General features: G+C 38.4%; 1 protein-coding gene across 2 annotated transcripts in view; it reads right to left on the bottom strand.

The window, feature by feature from the left end:
• The window catches only part of GOSR1 (golgi SNAP receptor complex member 1), a 43,436-nt gene extending 19,755 nt beyond the window's left edge, over positions 1 to 23,681 (bottom strand). The window contains exons 1-6 of one of the 2 annotated variants that reach the window (XM_061143005.1): positions 23,547 to 23,681; positions 20,613 to 20,733; positions 16,002 to 16,089; positions 15,547 to 15,654; positions 11,472 to 11,563; positions 6,788 to 6,862 (exon numbers count right to left, since the gene is read on the bottom strand). In XM_061143005.1, coding sequence (XP_060998988.1) covers positions 6,788 to 6,862; positions 11,472 to 11,563; positions 15,547 to 15,654; positions 16,002 to 16,089; positions 20,613 to 20,733; positions 23,547 to 23,577 — 515 coding nt within the window. In that variant the 5' untranslated portion in view covers positions 23,578 to 23,681. The remainder of the gene's footprint in view (positions 1 to 6,787; positions 6,863 to 11,471; positions 11,564 to 15,546; positions 15,655 to 16,001; positions 16,090 to 20,612; positions 20,734 to 23,546) is intronic. The other variant, XM_061143006.1, reaches the window with a different exon arrangement.
• Positions 23,682 to 25,805: the final 2,124 nt, after the last annotated feature.

Below are 25,805 nucleotides of genomic sequence, written 5' to 3'. Positions count from 1 at the left end.
TTCACATGGTTCTTTGCCAGCTGCTTATCATCTCAGATGAGATACCTGTTTGGATCTTTTGCCCGCTTTTAAATTTCAGTATTCTTGCCTTGAGAACCCCATGAACAGTATGAAAAGGCAAAAAGATAGGACACTGAAAGATGAACTCCCCAGGTCGGTAGGTGCCCAATATGCTACTGGAGATCAGTGGAGAAATAATTCCAGGAAGAAGGAAGAGACGGAGCCAAAGCAAAAACACCACCTAGTTGTGGATGTGACTGGTGATGGAAGTAAAGCCCAATGCTGTAAAGAGCACAGAACCTGGAATGCTGGGAACCTGGAATGTTAGGTCCACGAATCAAGGCAAATTGGAAGTGGTCAAACAGGAGATGGAAAGAGTGAACATTGAAACTGTAGGAATCAGCACACTAAAATGGACTGGAATGGGTAAATTTAACTCAGATGACCATTATATCTACTACTGTGGGCAAGAATCCCTTAGAAGAAATGGAGTAGCCATCATAGTCAACAAAAGAGTCTGAAATGCAATACTTGGATGCAATCTCAAAAACAACAGAATGAACTCTGTTTGTTCCCAAGGCAAACCATTCAATACCACAGTAGTCCAAGTCTATGCCCCGCCCAGTAATGCTGAAGAGCTGAGGTTGTAGGTCTATGAAGACCCACAAGACCTTCTAGAACTAACACACCAAAAAGATGTCCTTTTCATTATAGGGGACTGGAATGCAAAAGTAGGAAGTCAAGAAACACCTGGAGTAACAGGCAAATTTGGCCTTGGAGTACAGAATGAAGCAGGGCAAAGGCTAATAGAGCTTTGCCAAGAGAACGCACTGGTCATAGCAAACACCCTCTTCCAACAACACAACAGAAGACTCTACACATGGACATCACCAGATGGTCAATATAAAAATCAGACTGATTATATTCTTTGCAGCCAAAGATGGAGAAGCTCTATACAGTCAGCAAAAACAAGACAGGGAGCTAGCTGACTGTGGCTCACATCATGAACTCCTTATTGCCAAATTTAGACTTAAATTGAAAAAAGTAGGGAAAACCACTAGACCATTCAGGTATGACCTAAATCAAATCCCTTACAGTGGAAGTGACAAATAGATTCAAGGGATTAGATCTGATAGAGTGCCTGATGAACTATGGATGGAGGTTCGTGCCATTGTATGTGAGGCAGTGATCAAGACCAACCCCAAGAAAAATAAATGCAAAAAGGCAAAATGGTTGTCTGAGGAGGCCTTACAAATAGCTCTGAAAAGAAGAGAAACAAAAGGCAAAGGAGAAAAGGAAAAGGTATACCCATTTGAATGCAGAGTTCCAAAGAATAGCAAGGAGAGAAAAGAAAGCCTTCCTCAGCAATCAATGCAAAGAAATAGAGGAAAACAATAGAATGGGAAAGACTAGAGATCTCTTCAATAAAATCACAGACACCAAAAGAATATTTCATGCAAAGATGAACATAATAAAGTAAAGAAATGGTATGGACCTAAGAGAAGCAGAAAATATTAAGAAGAGGTGGCAAGAATACACAGAAGAACTATACAAAAAAGATCTTCATGACGCACATAATCACGATGGTGTGATCACTCACCTAGAGCCAGACATACTGGAATGCAAAGTCAAGTGGGCCTTAGGAAGCATCACTACGAACAGAGCTAGTGGATGTGATGGAATTCCAGTTGAGCTATTTCAAATCCTAAAAGACGATGCTGTGAAAGCACTGCACTCAATATGCCAGCAAATTTGGAAAACTGAGCAGCGGCCACAGGACTGGAAAAGGTCAGTTTTCATTCCAATCCCAAAGAAACGCAATGCCAAAGAATGCTCAAACCACCACACAATTGCACTCATCTCACACACTAGCAAAGTAATACTCAGAATTCTCCAAGCCAGGCTTCAACAGCACGTGAACTGTGAATTTCCAAATGTTCAAGCTGGATTTAGAAAAGGGAGAGGAACTAGAGATCAAATTGCCAATATCCGCTGGATCACTGAAAAAGCAACAGAGTTCCAGAAAACATCTACTTCTGCTTTATTGACTGTGCCAAAGCCTTTGATTGTGTGGATCACAACAAACTGTGGAAAATTCTTAAAGAGATGGGAATACCAGACCACATAACCTGCCTCTTGAGAAATCTGTATGCAGGTCAGGAAGCAACAGTTAGAACTGGACATGGAACAACTGCCTGGTTCCAAATAGGAAAAGGAGTACATCAAGGCTGTATATTGTCACCCTGCTTATTTAACTTATATGCAGAGTACATCATGAGAAATGCTGGGCTGGATGAAGCACAAGCTGGAATCAAGACTGCCAGGAGAAATATCAATAACCTCAGATTACAGCACCACCCTTGTGGCAGAAAGCAAAAAGGAACTAAAGAGCCTCTTAATGAAAGTGAAAGAGAGTAAAAAAGTTGGCTTAAAACTCAACATTCAGGAAACTAAGCTCATGGCATGTGATCCCATCACTTCATGGCAAATATATGGGGAAACAGTTCAGTTAAGTCGCTCAGTCATGTCCAACTCTTTGTGACCCCATGAGCTGTAGCATGCCAGGCCTCCCTGTCCATCACCAACTCCCAGAGTCCACCCAAACCCATGTCCATTGAGTCAGTGATGCCATCCAACCATCTTATCCTCTGTCGTTCCCTTCTCCTCCTGCCCTCAATCTCTCCCAGCATCAAAGTCTTTTCAAATGAGTCAGCTCTTCGCATCAGGGGGCCAAAGTATTGGAGTTTCAGCTTCAACATCAGACCTTCCAATGAACACCCAGGACTGATCTACTTTAGGATGGACTGGCTGGATCTCCTTGCAGTCCAAGGGACTCTCAAGAGTCTTCTCCAACACCACAGTTCAAAAGCATCAATTCTTTGGGGCTCAGCTTTCTTTATAGTCCAACTCTCACGTCATGACTACTGGAAGAACCATAGACTTGACTAGACGGACCTTTGTTGACAAAGTAATGTCTCTGCTTTTTAACATGCTATCCTGGTTGGTCATAACTTTCCTTCCAAGGAGTAAGCGTCTTTTAATTTCATGGCTGCAATCACCATCTGCAGTGATTTTGGAGCCCCCAAATATAAAGTCTCTCTCTGTTTCCACTGTTTCCCCAACTATCTGCCATGAAGTGACGGGACTGGACGCCATGATCTTAGTTTTCTGAATGTTGAGCTTTAAAGCCAACTTTTTCACCCTCCTCTTTCATTTTCATCAAGAGGCTCTTTTAATTCTTCTTCACTTTCTGCCATAAGGGTGGTGTCATCTGCATATCTGAGGTTACTGGTATTTCTCCCAGCTATCCCATTCCAGCATGTGCTTCCTCAAGCCCAGCCTTTCTCATGATGTACTCTGCATATAAGTTAAATAAGCAGGGTGACAATATACAGCCCTGACGTACTCCTTTTCCTTTTTGGAACCAGGCTGTTGTTCCATGTCCAGTTCTAACTGTTGCTTCCTGACCTGCATACAGGTTTTCCAAGAGGCAGGTCATGTGGTCTGGTATTCCCATCTCCTTCAGAATTTTCCACAGTTTATTGTGATCCACACAGTCAAAGGCTTTGGCACAGTCAATAAAGCAGAAATAGATGTTTTTCTGGAACTCTCTTGCTTTTTCAAGATGATCCAGCAGATGTTGGCAATTTGATCTCTGATTCCTCTACCATTTCTAAATCCAGCTTGAACATCTGGAAGTTCATCGTTCATGTATTGTGGAAACAGTGACTTTATTTTTTGGGACTCCAAAATCACTGCAGATGGTGACTGCCGCCATGAAATTAAAAGATGCTTGCTCCTTGGAAGAAAAGTTACAACCAACCTAGACAGTATATTAAAAAGCAGAGACATTACTTTGCCAACAAAGGTCCATGTAGTGAGAGCTATGGTTTTTCCAGTAGTCATGTATGGATGTGAGAGCTGGACTATAAAGAAAGTTGAGCACTGCTGAATTGATGCTTTTGAACTGTAGTGTTGGAGAAGACTTGAGAGTCCCTCAGACTGCAAGGAGATTCAACCAGTCCATCCTAAAGGAAATGAGTCCTGAATATTCATTGGAAGGACTGATGCTGAAGCTGAAACTCCAGTACTTTGGCCACCTGATTTGAAGAACTGACTCATTGGAAAAGACTCTGATGTTGGGAAAGAGAGAAGGCGGGAGGAGAAGGGGACAACAGAGGATGAGATGGTTGGATGGCATCACCGACTCAATGGACAGGAGTCTGAGTAAACTCCAGTAGTTGGTGATGAACAGGGAGGCCTGGCCTGCTGTAGTCCACAGGGTTGCAAAGAGTCGGACATGATTAAGGGACCGAACTGAACTGAACTGAAACTGTTGAGTTTTAATTAAGAGTTCTCTGTGTATTTTGGATAACAGTCCTTTCAGATATGTTTTACAAATATGTTCTTCCAGTCCATGTCATCATCTTGGAGAGCAGAAGTTTTTCATTTTAATTATGTCAATCTTAACTTTTTTGTTCATGATGTTTTTGGCATTGCATCTAAAAACACATTGCCAAACTCAATGTTACCTAGAATTTCTCCTGTGTTATAAAACTTCTAGTAATTTTGTACTTTATATTTAGATCTATGATCTGTTCTGAGTTATTTCAGGGAAAGGTATAAGGTCACTGTCTATATTAATTTTTTTGCTTGTTGATGTCTGGTTGTTCTCACACCACTTATTCAAAAGACTCTTCTCCACAGGACTGCCTCTACTCTTCTGTCAAAGACTGACTATATTTGTGTGTCTGTTTCTGGACTTTCTCTTCTGTTCCACTGATCTATCTGTCTGTTCTTTCACCAGTACCACACTTGTCTTCATTACAAACAATATACACAGGAAGTCAAGTTTAATGTGGAGACAGTTTTTGCTTCTTCTCCCCCCGCCCAAAGTATTTTAACAAATATTTTGGTGTAAAAAAAAAATTTTTTTTAATGTCAACAAATTTGTTTACAGAAGAAACAGAAAGCCTAAAAGGAAATGTGAGGAATCAGTTTCCATTTGTGGTTCTTTTGATAAATGGTATAAAAGGACTGAAATCATAAAAACCTGAGTCATAAAAAATATGAAATATTAAGGTAGCATTTTATCATTTGTTTCTGAAATCTCTAAAAAAAAACCTTGTATACCAATACAAAATAATCTATTATATAACTTAACAAGTCCTCTCAACTTCATCAGGTCATATTCCACTCATCACCTTATATTCCACTCAATTTCATCCTGCCTCAGTTTCTGTATAGAATGACCACATACAAACTTTTTCACAAGAATGCTGAAAGGAATATATGTAAAGTATATCCTACATAAAATCACCCGAGAAACAAAAATGGAAAATACCTTTTGATAGCCAATCTTACTGCTATTTTTTTATAACCCTAAACACATCATTTAAGCTGTGTGACTCTAAACTAATATATTTTTCCCTCAGTAAAATGGACAGTGGGAAGGGTTTTCTTTGAATTACTGAGTGCAAAAGTAAAAATTTTCATATAGAATTTATGACAATGTGTTCTGAAGTAAAGAATATTAATTTACATAACTGATAAACTCTTTTCAGCATCAAATCATCCTTAAAGTAAACAACTGCCATTTCTCTTTAATTCCTTTTGGGGTTGATGAATATAAAAATGTTAATGCAAGCTCATCTTTATTTTTATGCTACTTGGGTATCCTATTCCTTACATTACTTTGTACCCAAAGAATATATTAATATATTTTCAGATATAATGCAAAATTCTTTTTTGGTGGTCTTTATCAAATACAAAAAGAACTTCCATAGCTATAAATAACTATAAGCTACCCTAGGAAAGACTGCCCCCTTGTGCCAATCAATAATATTTAACATACTAAAAAAAACACTAAAATCTTTCTGACACTAGAAGTAGCCAGACTTCTACTAAAATGGTCTTGATCTTTCCATGTTCTGATTTCAACAGTTCATATTTAAAGTGGTGATCTTCAAAGAAAAGTAAATTGAACAGTACATTAAGCTTGTATGGACATGACTAATTTACAACATTCAGCAACAAAAGCATAAGTTATATCATTTAACTATCATGGTTATTAGCTATTCCAGTGTTTAGAGGTCGAGTTCAGAGAGATTAAGTAATTTTCTGATCCTTAGGTTCTATAACAAAATACAAAGAAAATAATTTAAGAAACCAGTATATTTCAGAAGAAAACTAGATGAAGCAGGAATACAGTAGAGTGGCTTGTTTTAAAATATATATATATACATTTACATATATATGTCTATGTGTGTGTGTGTGTGTGTATGTATATACACACACATACAGTTCATCCAAGTTTTTAGGTATTTTGAGTTCTTAGAAAAGATATTTTCTTTGAATTTGATGTAGGGCTAATTACCCTTTATAAAGCTTCTTGACGTATATAAGTAGTATCAGGCCATTCAAACACAAGTCAGTATCTATATTATTACTATTAATCTACAGTAGTAGACAAAGTATTAGGGCAATAGACTTGCTAAAGAAAACAAACATTAAGGTAATAAAAGACATATTACAGTTACAAATTACATTAACAAATAAGCAATGTGAAAGCAGACATTTGTGTATATATTTGATAGCATCCTATCTTTCCTAATTATGGTCAGAAACGTTGTAATTCTATTTCTACCAAATAGGATCATTAGAAGAATTAAATGAATTAGCATTGGTAAAGCATTCACTATAATAAACAGCATAAAATGTTTGCTATATATGTAAATAAATTAATAAGTATGTACCACACAGTATGCATTTATTCAATAATACCTACTTTCGAAGGTGGTCATGTTCTTTCAAAAATAGTTCAGTTCTTCTGTTGTTTACGCCAGACCCACTTTTATAAGACCTAGAAGAAAGAAAATTTTAGAACGTTTTTGGCAGACACTATAAAAAAGGATTAAGTGATTACTCCAGTAATATCCAAAGTGGACAAATTGAGCCTCTCCATATACAACTAAAATGTATAATCCTTTTTATCTCCTTTTAAAAATGGCATCTATGATAGATAAATATGCATGGCTCTCCAGCTTAAGAATTTATTTTTCACCAAAATAATCCAACATTCTTAGACAAAAATCTTACTTTTCCTTTTTTAAATTTTATATATACATTTGATAACGTCTAAAAATGTATATTTTGTATCAGTTGCCAAAAAGTCCAACTCACTAAAGTACATGAAAAGAGAATATACATTCATTAGTTTATTCATTAACTCAGCAAATATTTATTCAACATCTGTTAGCTACCACACATTCTAATAGTAAAACATGCTACTTAGCCATGAGTTGTTCACAGTTTAGAAAGGTACATAAATTTAATTTTAATTCCATGTAATAGGAACTACTACTATAATATTTATATACAAAAGAAGAGAGTAGTCATTACTATAGGGCAGAAGGTAGATTGGAGAGCTTGTGGGAAATACAGAAACCTTAAACAGAGAAAATCCATAAAGGATACCCTACAGAACAAGTGATAATTTACAGTTGTAAAAAATGGAGGATTATTTCAGGAAGGAAGGATTGCATATGAAGTGTCATGGGGTGTGGAAGAACAGTGTCTTCAAGAAACTTTGTATCGTCCATCTTGCAGAGTGAGGTTTGGGAGGATACTGTAAAAGATGAGAAAAGCAGGGGCTTTTTTAAAGCCTTTTCCTTTCTTTCTTTATTATTTCCTCTTGTCTTTATTTTCCCCAAGTGGGAAAAATACTCCTGATTGATTATGACACAGCACATGAGATAGGGAAGCCACTGAAATGGAATGTTTCCCTAAAAGGATGCTACGGATCTGCCAACTGTGGAGTACCTCAGGATTTCTATCCTGGCCTTCAGTCAGTCAGTCAGTCAGTTCAGTCGCTCAGTCGTGTCCGACTCTTTGCGACCCCATGAATCGCAGCACACTGGGCCTCCCTGTCCATCACCAACTTCCGGAGTTTACTCAAACTCATGTCCATCGAGTCAGTGATGCCATCCAGTCATCTCATCCTCTGTCGTTCCCTTCTCCTGCCCCCAATCCCTCCCAGCATCAGAGTCTTCAGTTCATTACAATTTACAAGAAAATGCTTTGTATCATTACTACTAACATTTTCATGTTTCAATTCTTTACTTACAAAATATCAAGAACCACAACAAAAAAATTCAAGTAACTGCACATATATTGCAGTGAGACAAAAGGGGGTCATGCCATTAAAAGTGAACCACTACCTGAGAGTAGGTTCTAATGTGCAAAGTGCAGCAGGAAAGAAAACACCAGGAAAAGCTGCACAATATAACCAACACCACACTGTACTTGGAAGACTAATGTTGTTTAGTTGGTCAGTCTTGTCCGACTCTTTTGCAACCCCACGGAGCCTACCGAGGCTCCTCAGTTCATGAGATTTCCCAGGCAAGAATACTGGAGTGGATTGCCATTTCCTTCTCCAGGGGATCTTCCAAACCCAGGAATTGGATTGAAACCATGTCTACTGCTTGGCAGGCAGATTCTTTACCACTGAGCCACCTGGGAAGTCCATGAACCAGTTAACCTCAAACAAGACTCCTAATACCTAGTTTTATAAAATGGGACTAATAATTTATATCTATATCAAAAGATTATATGAAGCCAAAAAAGAAACAATATATGAAAAAGCAGTAATTTCAGAAAAAAAAATTCTTAATATCAGTTATTACTACTATCAGTCGTTAAGTTCGCGTCCAACTCTTGGCGACCCCATGGACTGCAGCACACCAGGCCTCCCTGTCCATCACCAACTCCCAGAGTTTACTCAAACTCCTGTCCATTGAGTCAGTGATGCCATCCAACCACCTCATCTTCTGTCATCCCCTTCTCCTCCCGCCTTCTCTCTTTCCCAACATCAGGGTCTTTTCCAATGAGTCAGTTCTTCAAATCAGGTGGCCAAAGTACTGGAGTTTCAGCTTCAGCATCAGTTCTTCCAATGAATATTCAGGACTGATTTCCTTTAGGATGGACTGGTTGAATCCCCTTGCAGTCTGAGGGACTCTCAAGTCTTCTCCAACACTACAGTTCAAAAGCATCAATTCAGCAGTGCTCAACTTTCTTTATAGTCCAGCTCTCACATCCATACATGACTACCGGAAAAACCACAGCTTAGCCTGGATGGATCTTTGTTGGCAAAGTAACGTCTCTGCTTTTTAATATGCTGTCTAGGTTGGTTGTAACTTTTCTTTGAAGGAGCCAGCATCTTTTAATTTCATGCTGCAGTCACCATCTGCAGAGATTTTGGAGTCCCCAAAAATACAGTCTGTCACTGTTTCCATTGTTTCCCCATCTATTTGCCATGAACTGATGGGACTGGATGCCATGATCTTAGTTTTCTGAATGTTGAGTTTTAAGCCAACTTTTTCACTCTCCTCTTTCACTTTCATCAAGAGGCTCTTTAGTTCTTCGCTTTCTGCCATAAGGGTGGTGTCATCTGCATATCTGAGGTTATTGATATTTCTCCTGGCAATCTTGATTCCAGCTAGTGCTTCATCCAGCCCAGCATTTCTCATGATGTACTCTGCATATAAGTTAAATAAGCAGGGTGACAATATACAGCTTTGACATACTCCTTTCCCAATTTGGAACCAGTCTGTTGTTCCATGTCCAGTTCTAACTGTTGCTTCTTGACCTGCATACAGAATTCTCAAGAGGCAGGTCAGGAGGTCTGGTAGTCCCATCTCTTTAAGAATTTTCCATAGTTTATCATGATCCACACAGTGTATTACTTTCTTTAACAGTGATCCACAGAGTGTATTACTACCATATCTCATCTCATTAACCATATTCTGCCATACATTATACATATATATTATATATAATATATATAATATAACATGCATAATTATATATTTAAATATAATTATATGTTAAATATTATATATCAATATATATTAAATATATATTATATATAAATTATATTAAATGTATATTGATATATAATAATTATATACTATATTACAATTATATACAATGTATATAAATATATAATATATTATACATATATTATATTTGAATATGTGCTTACTCCCCTCCAGCATCTAAAGGACCAAGTTAATCTTTTCATTTCTACCTGCTACTGCAACTGACATATTGTCTAACAGTGGGTAATCAAGAAATAGTTTAGCAAATGGATGAACGTGTTTCTTTCATGATAAACTTTAAGAAAACAAGTTACTACACTGGAATGAAGTCTAGCAATTCCCACAAATCGTGTGGTAGCTAAATGACTATACATTAAAGGCTTTCTGTTACACCGGTTCTCAATGCATTCTTTAAAATATATATGTATACAGACTACACAGAAACTACACACAAGACCTATGTGTGCCTGAGAACTAATAATATTCCAAAATTCCAACAGCAAAAATGTTTCATTTTCTTTACTCCTATATGTTATACAAAGTACATGTGACTAAATGTAAGAAAAACAGATAAAACAGAGACAAACAGTAAAAATTTATTTTCCAAGATAATTTCTGCAGGTAAAAACATAACTGATGACAATCCTGGATTTAGAGTTTTGGACAAAAATTTTCAATAGAATGAATACTAAGTGGTTTGTGCTATAAAACTGTCTTAGTGTTACAACAAAATAAAGGAACTCCAAGATAATGTTTATCAGAGTACACATGATATGTAAAGTTCATAATATGGTAGTACACATCACAGTTCATGAATCATAAGTATAATACTTATGAAACCTAAATACCCCAAGTCTATACCCTAAGTGAGACAATGAAAGGTCTCAATAGATGGCCTAAAAGTGGAAAGACTGCAGCTTTAATTAGATGCCCAATGGATTTGACCTTGTCACTCAAGAACAGTTGTAAAAAAAAATTTCAAAACTGTGTATAAAATGCTATATTATTAAAGGTGAGCTAAAGGTAGGGAGGAAAAGAACACAGCCGAAAAATTATGGATTAAGAGCAGCATAAAAATGCTGGGAGTCCTTAAATAATTTGACATAAAGTTATGAGTCTGTATAAGACCTGGAAAAAACAGATTTTGAATTCTGGGGCAGTAAAGGCTACTCTAATAGCTACTTAAGTATGTAATTGTTGTGGTAAGGGAAAGGGTAGAGGGACAGAAAGGGTCATGAGGATGGGAAATGCAGAGAGCTTCGGTTATTGGTAATGTTATTAACATACTGCTCAAGGTGGGTAGGAGGCAATCAGAGAAAAACTCATGAAGACATCTAAACTGGACTTTGAATTAAGACAGGAAAGACACGGTTGGCAAGAGTCAATGATAAAACTAGGGTAAGCTGGAGATAAGATCAGCAAAGTAAATTAGGACCATATCGGACCAGCAATGTTTAAAGAACTGTGAAATGCGAAATAAAAACCTTGAAATCTAAATCATGGTTCTGCTACTCAATTTTTTGTTAATCACAGATACACTTTAAATCTAATTCTGAGTAAACACCCTACAAAATAATATAAAAGGTAACTTACTCAATATCCTTTCGTACGGATCCCATGAGATTCTCCCTTTCCCGTATTGCCACAAAGTTTGCTTTGGTTTTATGGAATTCATGTGTATAATCCTGCAATAAATTAATATCCAGTCTCAACATAAACTTTCACCTTATTGATCCAGTTATGTATTGTTATACTACAAATCTCTGTCAAGAAAACTGCTATTTAAGAAAACTAATCGTCAAGAGGTAAAAATACCGTTATAATCAGTTTTCTGAAGAGTGACCAACTTTTTTCAAATGAAAAGTTTGGCACCGGGGGGGTGGTGGTAGTGGTGTGTGTGTGTGTGTAGTCACTTCAGTTGTATGTATGTACGTGTGTTTGTGTAGTCACTTCAGTCTTGTCCGACTCTTTGCAGCCCAACGGACTGCAGCCTGCCAGGTTCCTCTGTCCATGGGATTCTCCAGGCAAGAATACTGGAGTGGGTTGTCATGTCCTCCTCCAGAGGATTTTCCTGACCCAGGAATTGAACCCATGTCTCTTACATCTCCTTCATTGGCAGGAAGGTTCTCTACCACTAGAGTGCCCCCTGGGAAGCCCAGCACGAGCTTAACAGTGCCATTAGATCACCATCCTGTGTATCCTCTCATACCCTGTCCTATAGGGCAGAATTGTAAAGAAAAAATAATCCTCAGATAAAATAACTTCAAATAGCCTAGGATAAAACTTCAGAAGCTCTTTCTACTCATTAGTGTACCCAATGGGGCTTATTTTCAAATTTCATCGTTTTGGAACTCCTGCAGAAAGTTAATTTCTAAACCAATCAAATGAATAGAATCAAGAGAGTTGTAAAGAATAAAAGAATTTTAGAATATTTCCTTTTCTTTTTTCTACCATATTTTTAAGTTATTAAGGAAAATTCACTGCTTTTAAAAATTTAGATAAGTATATTAAAAAGATAAAAAAAACCATAATCCCACCCCCCAGAGAGCCCCTATTGATCCTTTAGAAGTAAAAATAATACATGCATGTGGGGCACCATAAACTAAAAGAGCACCAAACGAAATATAAGTAAAAACATCCTGCTCCACAGTTCTTATTATCATCATTATTTTCTTTCAGTTTCTTTCAGGAAATATTTTTTTCCATATACAAGTTTATTATTTCTTTCATTTATGCTAGAAACAACATCATACCATAGTCTGCTGTAATCTTTAAGTTCATAAAATATCAAGTAATCTTCCCCTATTAGCAAACTGAATCTATATTCTTTTTAAAATTTAATATATTATTTTTAAACTATGACTGCATGCTAAGTTGCTTCAGTTGTGCCTGACTCTTTGCTAACCCATGGACTGTAGCCTGCCAGGCTCCTCTGTTCAAGGGATTCTCCAGGAAAGAATACTGGAGTGGGTTGCCATACCCTCCTCCAGGGGATCTTCCCAATCCAGGGATCAAACTAGAGTCTCCTGTGTCTCCAGCGTTGGCAGGCAAATTCTTTACCACTAGCGCCACCACTACTGTAATTTAATAAATTCCCTACTGATAAACATTTTAGTTGCCTTTTTTTCTTTTTCTGGCTGTTAAAAAGAGCTTCAATAAACAAGCTGTGTATATATTTTACTGTACTCTCTAGGTATATTTAAACGGTAAATGCCTGATAGAATAACTCGGTCAAACAGTCTTACACAAAAATTTGGTTAGTGCTAAAATGCTTTCTATAAAGGCTACAACTTACATTCTCAGAAAATGGAAGACCACCTATTTTTCTACACTCTTGCCATAAATGGGTTACAAATGCTTCAGTATTTGCTAATCTGACAGGTGAAAAATCTTATCTCATTTTGATTTGCATGTTTTCATTTGAGAATGTGGCTGATCATCTTTTTATGAATTTGGCCACTCATTTCCTGTAAATAAGTTTGAAACCTTTTCCCACTTTTCTACTGGGTTCCCTTTTTCTTATTTCTATCAATGTATCTCTGTATATTAGCAAATCAGTCACTTGTTAAAGTTTCTGCTAATAGGTCTCACTTAGGAAAGTCCTTTACTACCCCAAAACGTATAATTTCACCCACCAAGAAATTTTATAGTTTCTTTTTCTACACATAAATCCTTGACCCATTTGGAATTTACTCTGGATAGAAGGAATGAGATAGAAATTGAGTGCTTTCCCCCTCCCCCACCCTGCCAGAAATTAGCCAGTTGTAACAACTCTATTTATTTTATAATCTCTCTTTTCCCCATTGATTCAAAATATCACCTTTCTCAGAAACTAAATTTTCATGCATATTTGGGTCTGTATATGAATTCTGTTGTATTCTATTGATCTAATTTTTTCCCAGAATCAAATGGTCTTCATTATTCTAGATTCTTAACAGGTTTTAATATGTGGTAGAACTAGGCATCCTTTACTACTTACCTTCATCTTCACATGTTTTCTTGGGTATTTTTGTATGACTATAATTCCAAATAAACTTTGGTGGCATTTTGCCATTTTTTTTAAAAAAATGAAGCAAACAAGAAAAACCCTGTTTATTTCCATTGGGATAACATTCAATGAAAGTCAAAGTCTCTGAGTTGTGTCTGACTCTTTGCGACTCCATGGACTATACAGTCCAAGGAATTCTCTAAGCCAGAATACTGGAATGGGTAGCCTTTCCTTCTCCAGGGGCTCTTCCAAACCCAGAGATCGAACACAGGTCTTCTGCATTGCAGGCAGATTTTTTTACCAGCTGAGCCACAAGGGAAGACCAGGAATACTGGGTTGTGTAGCCTATACCTTCTCCAGTGGATCTTCCCGACCGAGGAATCGAACCAAGGTCTCCTGCATTGCAGGCGGATTCTTTACCAACTGAGGTATCAGGGAATATTCAATGGATAGGCTGATTTAGAGAGAAATCTTTTTTTTTTTTTTAAGCTGTTACAAGTAGAGCTGCTGTGTATAATTGTGTGATAGGTTGTCTGGACACGTTTTCAAAGCTGTTTTTTAAGTGCTAGGCATGTAGTGTTCAGGTCACAGGGGAGCCTTGTTTAGCTGTGGAAAAATCCAGCTAAGTTTCTCTGGCATGTGGGATCTTCCTGGGTAAGGGATCGAACTTGAGGGCCTTGCATTGTCAGGCAGATTCTTTACCACTGAGCCACCAGAGAAGCCCCTTTATACTCCTCAGCAGAACTTTATGTATGTAAGTCCTTCCTATACATTCTTATTAAATTATACATAAAAACTTTTAAGTTTCTTCCACTGTACTTTCTAACAGGTTATTGTTTGTGTATAGGAAAACTGCTTGCTTTATATATTAATTTTGCAAGTCATCAACTTATTGAATTTGTCTCCAATTTTTGTTTAGTTTTCTGGATTATATTAGCTACATAATCTTATCACTAGTACAGAATACAGATTTTCGTCCCCCTTTTCAATTATTTATATCTTGTTCTTTTTACTGTGTAACCGAACTACAAACAACTTCCACACAATGTTAAATAAATATCTTACAGCATGATGATAGATTTTAATCTGATGTACACATTTCTGTACTAGGTAAATAAAGTATTCTATTTCTATTTTTAACATGAGTTTTAAAAATTAGAAATGACTGGATTTTTTCACTATTAAAAAATTTGCTTTCCTATTTGTACTACTATATTTTCAGCACCCTCCCATGTAAATCTTTTAAGAGTTCATTTGTTTCATTGGTATACTTTTAATATTTTTCTCAAACAATATACTAAATATAGCAAATTACTTCTCCTCCCTGCTATGGTCAAAGCCTGATGAAAGAAACCATCATGACTGCTTATGTATAACCACTGGCTGCTTCGCTGCTTCAGCTGGGTAGCAAGATCTCCCACAGCAGTAACATACTCACCTACTGATGAATATGATTCAATTTTACCAGGCAAAAGAAAGAGCTAATGAGCATTTTTAGAATCTTATAATAACAAGAAAAACAAAAAAGCAAAACAGGACAAACCTCCATAGCACATTTACCCTCTTGGAAGATTTTTCCCTTTGTTCTCCTAAATACATGTGCACATGTTCTCTTCAAGGAGTAAAGAAAACTCAAAACCCTCCTATAATGACATAAAGATTTCAAGCCCAACGTATTACCTGCAGTATGTCTCTATGTCGCTGTAATGTATGCATCAGTGCTGCATTCAAGGAGGGGACACCTGCACTGTTGGTATATTCTGCCATTTTATCATTTACTCCTGTAAGCTAAAATAGAAAAAAAAAAAAAAGAAAGAAAATCCACACAAACATTTCAGAAAGCATGATAGAGAGATAAAAGCAAATTAAATGCCTATATGCCCTTCTGGCTAACAGCAAAAAAATAAAAACAAGAAGACAGCATGTAAGGATTCGGTATTTCCCCAAAATATCCAAAAGGGCTAATAAAATAGGACCTTGGAATGGCTGTTATCAAGACTCAAGTGGCCTGGGGAGGCACACATCTTGAATGAAAGGGTAATTTCAATAAATATGTCTGCATTAATATAATCTAGTATCGTACCTAACAAGTACACAGTTACTAGGAAAATAATCCTTTAAAAGAAGGTACTCACTCTTGCCAAAAGCTGTTCAATCTCAATCGCCATAGTTTCAAACATTCTGTCTTGGCTTGATCCATTTAAAAGGGGTGTTGTGTCAGAGCTAAAGAGAAGTTCAAATAAAAGAGAATCTATTACTTAAACCTAATCCTTTAAAATATACTTAAAATGATAAGGTAATTATTTTTAAAAAGGTCAAGTGGAACCCCTGAGACATTCTTTTTGTTTCATAAAAAAATATAATTTTTATTGACATTTTCCTATAAAGATCACACATCCTGAATATTAAATTCAGTATAAAATAAAATTGAATGTACAACTGTCCCAATCTTAATAATGCAAAGAAATTAAAAATGCTTGCTTCCTGTTTCCCAAATGAAAATAACTTAAGCTATGACAGTGCCTAATTAAATGCTGGATCTGAAGGAACAAATATTGTGAAATAAAATTGCAGAACTACATAGTACAGCATGTAAGAGGAGCCATAAAATGTACTAGAGATTATGTTAGATCTGTGAGAAATAACCTTTAAATTTTTTACCTTAATTTAAGTTCTGTCTTCCTTCCATGACTCTTTCCAAAAATAAATAAAATTGAGATTTAAACAATCCACAAACTGGATAAATAATATTAAATAATCAGGAATTGGCTTTAAGTCTAATACAGATAGCCACGTCTGGCAGGGAAGTTTTAATACCAATCTTTTACATTTCCTCTTAGATTATATAATTACTTCTGTTTTGCTTTGCAAAAATGTATTGAACTGTCTTCTAAAGTCTGGAAAGCCAAACTTAATTTTTACAAGTGAAACTTATATTTGACAGATTAAAATTCTAAAACCAAATGTCTTGAAAGTTTCTCTTCTGAAAAACCATTAACCTTCATTAAGTCTCCAAGTGGTGTGTATTACCACATGAGCAGCTGTAGCTCAACACTGATCTCAGTCACACTGAACACAGACAAATACCAGACAGTGACTATGTTCTCCAGTCTCACTAAGACTCTGTCTTGGCCTGTGGCCACTGCTTCATCAGTTTGCTTCCCCGGTGGCTCGGACGGTACAGAATCTGCCTGCAATGCAGGAGACCGGGGTTCAATCTCTGGGTCGGGAAGATCCCCTGGAGAAGAGAATGGCAACCCACCCCAGTACTCTTGCCTGGAGAATTCCAGAGACAGAGGAGCCTGGTGGGCTGCAGTTAAGTATGCAATAGTATCATTCTCAAAAAGACCAATGTACACACCAGAATTTAAAAACACTTTATGGCTTAAAAATCCTAACCATCACCTGAGCCTTCAGTGAGTAATCTTTTTGCTGATGGAGGGTCTTGCCTTGATACTGATAGCTACTGACTGACTAGGGTGGTGGCTGGTAAAGGCTGGGTGGCTGTGGCAATTTTAAAAAGTAAGACAACACTGAAGTTGTTGAATTGACTCTTCTTTTCACGAATGATTTCTCTATAGCATGTGATGCTATTTGACAGTATTTTACCCACAGCAGAACTTCTTTCAAGACTGGAGTCAATCCTCTCAAATTCTGCTGCTGCTCTATCAACTAAGGTTATGTAATATTCTAAATCCTTTGTTGTCATTTCAACGATCTTCATAGCATCTTCACCAGGAGTAGAAGTAGATTCTATCTCAAGAAACCATTTGTCTATAAGAAACTTAGACACACACACACACACACACACATCCATGCATGTGTGCATGCTAAGTTGCTTCACTCAGGTCCGACTCTTTGCAATCCCACGGACTATAGCCTGTCTGTCCTCTGTCCATGGGATTCTCCAGGCAAGAATACTGGAGCGGGTTGCCATGCCCTCCTCCAAGGGATCTTCCTGACCCAGGCATTGAACTCACATCTCTTATGTCTCCTGTACTGGCAGGCTGGTTCTTTACCACCTGGGAAGCCCACACATATCCATATGTATACATATATCTGTATCTATCTATCTGTAAATATATACAAAAAACAACCTGTCATCTGTGGCAGTTCAGTCACAGCTTCAGACTCCACTTCTAACTCTAACTTCTAATTCTCTTGCTATTTCCACCACATGAGCAGTTACTTCCTCCACATAAGTCTTGAACCCCCTCAAAGTTATCCATAAGGTTTGGAATCAACTTCTTCCAAATACCTGATAACATTATTTTGACCTCTTTCTGTGATCTTAATGCTCTTAATGGCATCTAGAATGGTGAATCCTTTCTAGAAGAGTTTCAATTGACTCTGTCCAGACCTATCAAAAGAAGCACTATCTGTGGAAGCCATAGATAGCGGCTTCCATTATTTATTATTTCTTCAGTAATTAGACTTGAAAGTTGAAATTACTCCTTGATCCATGGGCTACAGAATGGACACTAACACAGGCATGAAAATAACATCAATCTCATTGTACATCTCCATGAGAGCTCCTGGGTGAACAAGGTGCATTGTCAATGTGCAGTCATATTTTGAAAGCAATCTTTTTTCCAAAGGGTAGGTTTCATCAGTGGGCTTAAAATATTCTGTTGTAAACACATGTGCTGTCATCCAGGCTTTGTTGTTCAACTTACGGAGCACTGGCAGAGCAGATCTAGCACAATCCTTAAGGGCCCTAGGATTTTTGAAATGGTCAGTGAGCACTGGCTTCAACTTAAAAGTCATCAGCTGCATTAGACCCTAACAAGAGAGTCAATCTGTCCTTTGAAGCTTTCAGACATCAATTTCTCTCTAACTATGAAAGTCCTAGATGACACCTTTCAATAGAAAGCTGTATCATCTATATTGAAAATCTGCTAGTTAATGTCACCACCTTCATTAATTACCTTAGCTGGCTTCGCTAGATAACTTGCTATACAGCGTCTATTAATATGTCAGCACTTGTGGCTTCTCCTTGTTCTTTGACATTATGGGGATGTCTTCTTTCCTTAAACCTCACAAACCAACCTCGACTAGCTTCTGCAGCTTGCCCTCTCAGCTTCACAGAACTGGAGAGAGTTCGTGCTTTGCTCTGGATTAGGCTCTGGCTTAACGGAATGCTGTGGCTGGTTTGATCTGTTCAGACCACTAAAACTTTCTCCGTATCAGCAGTGAGGCTTTTCACTCTCTTATCATTTGTATGTTCACGGGAGCAGCAGTATTTAACTTCCTTCAGGAACTTTTCCTTTGTGTTCAGAACTTGGTTGTTCAGCCTAGCTTTTGACCTATCTAGATTTTCAGTATTAATCATTTCCAGCTTTTGATTTAAAGTGACAGACACATTCACTTGGTCACTGTAGAAGTTATTGATTGGTCTAATTTCAATATTGTTGTGTCTCAGGCACAGGAAGGCCTGAGGAGAGGGAAAGAGAAGGGAGAACGACCTGTGCATGGAGGAGTCAGAACACACACAACATTGATTAACTCTGCCATCTTACAAGGGTGTAGTTTGTGGTGCCCCCAAACAATTACAATAGTAACATCGACTAAGGCCATGTGTCACAACTACTGAGTCTCTGTTGGAGAGCTCAGGAGCCACAACTACTGAAGCTCACATGCCCTAGAGCCTGTGCTGCACAACAAGAGAAGCCCCAGCACTGCAGCGAAGAGCAGCCCCAACTTGCCACAACTAGAGAAAGCCCATGCAGCAACGAAGACCCAGCATAGCCAAAGATAAATAAAATTATTTTTTTAAATAATGTTAAACAAAAAAGCAAGTTAAAAAGTAACCATTATGAATTGTTCAGGAACACAAATATACATAGTAAAAACGTATGGAGATTATAGGGAGGGAGAAAATGGGATGTGATCAGGGGCTTCAAATGAATTGATGATGATTATTTCTTAAAGTGGGAGATAGGCACACAGGGATCCATTACACTATTCTATCTTCCTGTCTTAAGTATTTCCTAATATTTTTTTAAATAAGTGGATGGCCTAAAGTGAGGTTCAAAGATAAGACTACATTTATATCTGTTCAAAGAGCAGTATACCAGTTTCTCAAAAAAGAACAAACGTTACATGTACATGCTGCTATATTTAAAATGGATAACCAACAGGGACCTACTGAATAGCACAGAGAACTCTGCTAAATGTTATGTGGCAGCCTGGATGATGGGAGCGGAGTTTGGGGGAGAATGGATATGTGTATACGTATGGCTGAGTCTCTTCACTATTCATCTAAAATCATCACAACACTGTTAATCAGATATACCCCAATACAAAAAAAAAAAAAAAAGAACCAAAATTTAAAATAGCTTGGATCATTAACAGTGAGGACATATACTGCATTAGCTTAATTCTAAAACACCAGAATAGCAGTAGGTATACTTTGCATTTGAGTAGTCCCTCAGATCCATTTAGCAATCAGAAAATGTAAGAAACACAATGTGGGCAAAGCAACGTTTCCTTATACGAGATGAAAAAGAAATTTATTTCTGACGACTCATTCTTAAGCCTTAGCATTTCCCTCCCGATACCAACACAATATTTGCCTAAGGATTCCAAATAAATGTCAGTCTCTAGAATTAAGAATTTTTATAAATCACTTTAAAAACCACCAAAAATTCACCAATAGACCAAGTTACTATATTTTACTCTATTTTTTTAAATGCTTTAAAAATACTATATAACTATAAGGCAAAAGAGAGAGAATCTGGTAGTACCTATACCTGTCGCGTCTTCCATCTCGGGCACTGCTGTGACTGTAGCTTGTACATAGTTTACTGAAGGAAACTAGTTTCAGGTCAAGTTCATTTTCCAGCTGTCGAGCCTGTTTCCTGAGATCTTTAACAAAATTACAAAAACAAATAATTAGACATAAAAAGTCCATCAGTAGATATAAAAAACACAAAACTTTTGTGAAGAAAACAAACTATGAGGATGATAATATATCTAGAGTACTAAAAGACGCGAACCAAACATTTATCCATGAAAACAGTCACTTATTTAAACTTCAGATGAGGCAAAAAGGGGAGAAATAGTGGGGATGCAAATTTTCGGCTTTATCCTAAAGACAGCTAAACAACAAATGTTGTTCTAACAACTCTGAAATTATTTCTATAGCACTAACTAAAATTTTGTAACTCAGAGGAAAACAGAAGAGAACAAATCACCAAAGGAACTGAATATGGTTTATGACCAGCACTGTATCCATTTACTCGCTAATTTTATAAAAAGGAAACCATCACTGTTTTTGACAGGGATTATCCTATCTCTTGTGTGTGTGCTTTACTAGGCTTATGAAATTTATGAAATTCTTGACAATAGAGTAAGTGATTGTTAAAGAAAAAAAATCACTGACAAAGATTTAAAAAACTATCTTTCAATAAGCGAGGCTGAGTTTAACAGCAAATGAACAATATGCTATGACAAGGTCAACTCTCAGTACGACAGAAGTAAGAGCATAAGTTTGAAAAGAACAGAAGAAAAGATACATGGAGAGAAACTGGCATCATGTAATAGTCTGGCATCTAAGTTGAGTGAGAGAAGCCAGTCCAGTAACTCTTATCTAGAAATGAGCACTTTCATTCATGATGAAGTAGAGGTCAAAATAAAACTGTTGGAATACAGAACACATCTCATCTTTCAGGAATAAGAATATAAAACATTATTTCAATACACTAACGAGCAACCAGATGTAGCAAGCACCACGCAGGTAATACAGAGACCAAACCTCAGAACCTCAGCTCAGCCTAAAGTTCTGAAGTTTTGAGAACTGGCTCTGAGATTTATTCACAATCGATTTAACCTATGAATTTCTGCTTTTTGCTTTATAAATCTTTACCTTTAGAGTTTTTCTATGCATTACTAATCATGTACTTAAAGCACCTGGCACAGAGCAGTCAATAAGCCACTACAGACACAGGGAACAAACGTGCTGGACAGAGGCAGGTGGGGAGGGTGGGATGAACTGGGAGATTAGGTTTGATATAAATACACTGCTTAAAAAAAAAAAAATGTAGGGCTTCCCCCATAGCTCAGTTGGCAAAGAATCTGCCTGCAAGGCAGGAGATCTGGGTTTGATTCATGGGTCGGGAATATCCCCTGGAGAAGGAAATGGCAACCCACTCCAGTATTCTTGCCTGGAGAATCCCATGGACAGAGGAGCCTGGCAGGCTGCAGTCCATGGGATTGCAAGAGTTGGACACAGACTTAGCCACTAGAGAGAGAGAGAGAGATGCCTAAAATAGCTGGTGGGAACCTACTGCCTATAGCACAGGGAGCTCAGCGCGGTGCTCTGTGATAACCTAGATGGGTGGGATGGAGGGGGCAGGAGGGAGTTCAAGAGGGAGGGGATATATGTATACACATAGCTGATGCACTTCACTGTACAATAGCAACTAACACAACTGTAAAGCAAGTATACTCAATAAAAAAATAAGCTGCTATAATGATTATAGCACGATGCTTCAAAAAAGTATAGCCTAATGACTAAAGATACCAATAACCACTTCTACATAATTTAAAAATATTTTCTAGCTAGCACACACATTTCAAATAAGCGCTTTCATACGTTTTAAACTGTTAGCACGCTTCTCTGTAATTAGTCATTGTCTTCTCTAGTAATGAAATATCAAGTAAAAGCATACTGAAAGTATGACAGGCAAGTACTCATGAACTTAGAATAAAGTATTCTAGACCAAGAGGCTGATCATGACAATACTGTTATTTGTGGTGGTCTCCAGAGGCTTCAATGGGGAGCAGGAGGAAATAGTTAAAAGGGAAGGGGTTTCAGAGAGTAGTTTCTATTATATTTTGCAGTAGAGCAAAGAGACAATAGACCAAAAAAAAAAAAAAAAAAAAAAGGTGAGCTCTCTGATCTCTGTTCATCATCATGGTCCAGAAATGAGTTTTACCTGAGACCACTTTATTGAATCATATTTTCAGGAATTAAATAAACATACTTGTCAAGTCACATGATGGGGTATTTTTTTTTTTTTGGTAGAAGAGGTATAACAGATGCAATCATTACAATTCACATTGATTCTCTCAACTTTCTCTTTTTTTAACAAAACCGATCTCCGGAGCAGAGAATAAAGTTATTTCCTCTGCCTTCAAACGCGACTCGCCACCCAATCCTCGAAGTCCCAGCCCGAAGCTGCCAAGGGGACCCTACAGGAGGGAGACATTCCGCTCACACAACTTCCCTCGATGGACCGGACCGACAAGTTCCTCCTTTCTCTTTTCCTACTCAATTGTCCAACAGCGACCTCAACTCTTAAGACGCTGACTGCTCCAGTCTTCTGGACTCAACACTCGCTTCCTCTCAGAGTTCACACTCCAAACCCCTCCGTCCAAGTTCCGCTACCGCCTCAGCCCAGCTCTCCTCCGGAGAATCAGACCCTCTTCCCGTCGGCCGCGGCTTAGCCTTCTCTGCCCAATACCTGCCCCAGGTCCCGCTGCCGATCAGGTCAGCCTCCTCCCCGGACCGTACGGTTTCTACAACTCCCAGGCCCGAGGACTCCCACTAGACCAGCCCTACCCCTCAACTCAGCCGCTCTGGAAGCCAGGCTCTTCCCTCTGCTGCCTCCGCCAAGACCCGTCCTTACTCAGCCCTTCTGCCCCTTGGCAAGACGTACAAGGAGGTCTCCCCTCACCTTCCCAGTAATTGCTCGTTCCTGCCGCCATCTTTGTTGTCCAACGTCAGTGGGGATAGGAGAGTTGAGGCGAGGCGAGCCAGAGAGTCACGTCCACGCCTTCTTCCGCTGGGCGCCAGGGCCGATGGGATACGTGAGCTTCCACAGACACCGCCACCTGGTGGTCGATTTATCATATTACACCTTTTGAGTAGTGAGATGGACAGCTTCAGATTTAGCGCCTGACAGTCCCTGAACATCTTGTCTTTTTGGTGTCTGTATTCGCTCTCCGCGTCCCAAGCCCGCATCATCGCCTTGAGCTGGCTGGGTTTATCCCCTCTTTAGGCGATACCTCCCCTGGAGAAGGACATGGCACCCCACTCCAGTACTCTTGCCTGGAAAATCCCATGGACGGAGGAGCCTGGTAGGCTACGGTCCATGGGGTCGCGAAGAGTCCGACACGACTGAGCGACTTCACTTTCACTTTTCACGTTCACGCATTGGAGAAGGAAATGGCAACCACTCCAGTATTCTTGCCTGGAGAATCCTAGGGACAGAGGATCATGGTGGGCCGCCCTCTATGGGGTCGCACAGAGTCGAACGCGACTTAGCAGCAGCAGCAGCTGCAGCAGGAGCTATCTCCCAGGCTGAGAAGAAAGTCACCCTCAGACCCAACTGCCTGTTTCCTTCACCTTCTTTCAAATGTGTATCTTCAGCCACCTCTTTCTCGGAGCCAGAGGCTCTTTTCTTCCCGAGACCAACCTCTGCATCCTACCTCCGCCTTGTATTATGTTCTGTTTCAAGAACCTCCTTTAGTCATTTGTTAAAAAGTAGTTCAGCTGGAGACAAATTCTATTAGTTTTTCTTCGTCTGAGATATCTGGATTTCCCCATTCCTGAAAAATTTCGTTGCCAGATTAGGAATCTGGGGCTGACAATTGCTTTTTTCCCCCAGCACTTGAAAAACGTGCCAATTCCTTCCTGATTCCACAGTTTCTGATGAGATATTGGCTGTTATTTGAATTTTTTCCACTAAAACTAATATATCTCTTCTCTCTGCTTTAAAAACTTTTTCATTATCTTTAGTTTTAAGACGGTTGATTATGGTGGGTTTTAGGTAGGTTTCTTTGTATTTTTTCAGATCAAAAATTTTCATTTGGTTCCTTATTATGTCTTTTATTTATTTGGTGAGAGTTTTTCTTTGTGGAGATTCTTTTTGTCATCTATTCTAAGATTATTTGTAATTGCTCATTGAAATATTTTTATTATATCCTTGTCAGATAATTTCCATGTCTGTATCATTTTGATGTTGGCATCTGTTGTCTTTTTTCATTCAAGTTGAAATTTTCTGGGGTCTTGGTATAATAAGTGATTTAAAAAATTGTATTCTGGATATTTTAGGCATCATATTGAAGACTCTGGATCTTATTTAACACCTCTGTTTAAGCAGAGCACCTTTGACTCTATGCTGATGAGGATTGTAGAACCTTGTTACTACTAGCTGAGAGTGAAAGTTCACACACACACACACACCACCCCCCCACCCCCCCCATCTTGGCCTTTGTTGTTAACCCAGGTGGGAAGGGTGACTTGTTACTGCTCCCCACTGCCCTCCACTGACACCATGACAGGGGACTTCATTATCACTATGTGGTAGTGACAGTCCTAGCTCCCCACATGGCCCTCTTTGATACCACCCAGGCAGTGGAAAGAGTTCTAGGCTGTCTGTTCAGCCTATGCTGGCGGAGGGTAGAGATGGCCTCGGTTTTTTCCGTAGCAATTGGCTGAATTAGTACAATTGTTATCGTAGACTGTTCTGCCCTGGTAGATTGCCCCTTTCCTGGTTCTTTGACAGGAGAAGGCTTTTCTTTACTTTTTTTTGTCTGCGCCCTTTGGCATTTCTGGGTTGTTAATGTCTCCAGGATCCATTATGGGATACATGAGGCAACATCTATTGTGAGATACATGAGGCCAAAAAGAAAACCCAGGGAACTCACCACTGTGTCATTCCTTGGATGCAGGAGATCACTTGGAGGTTCCTGGGTGGTCTGCCTTCTCTCTACCTGAGTCTCCTTTATTTTATGTATAACGCATGAGTTTTTTGGTTTTTTGCTGTGATTGGTGGGAGGAATAGAACTACATCTAGTCCATTTTGTCCTGAAGTGAAAGTCTCTAATTTTTAATAGATGTTAATTATCTGCCAAGGGCTTCCCAGGTGGAGCTAGTGGTAAAGAACCTGCCTGCCAATGCAGGAGATGTAAGAGACACAAGTTCAATCCCT

The sequence above is a fragment of the Dama dama genome, chromosome 5 (genome assembly GCF_033118175.1).
Source record: "Dama dama isolate Ldn47 chromosome 5, ASM3311817v1, whole genome shotgun sequence".
Taxonomy (NCBI): domain Eukaryota; kingdom Metazoa; phylum Chordata; class Mammalia; order Artiodactyla; family Cervidae; genus Dama; species Dama dama.
Note: the sequence above shows the minus strand (reverse complement) of the source record. Positions and strands in the feature narration are given on the sequence as shown.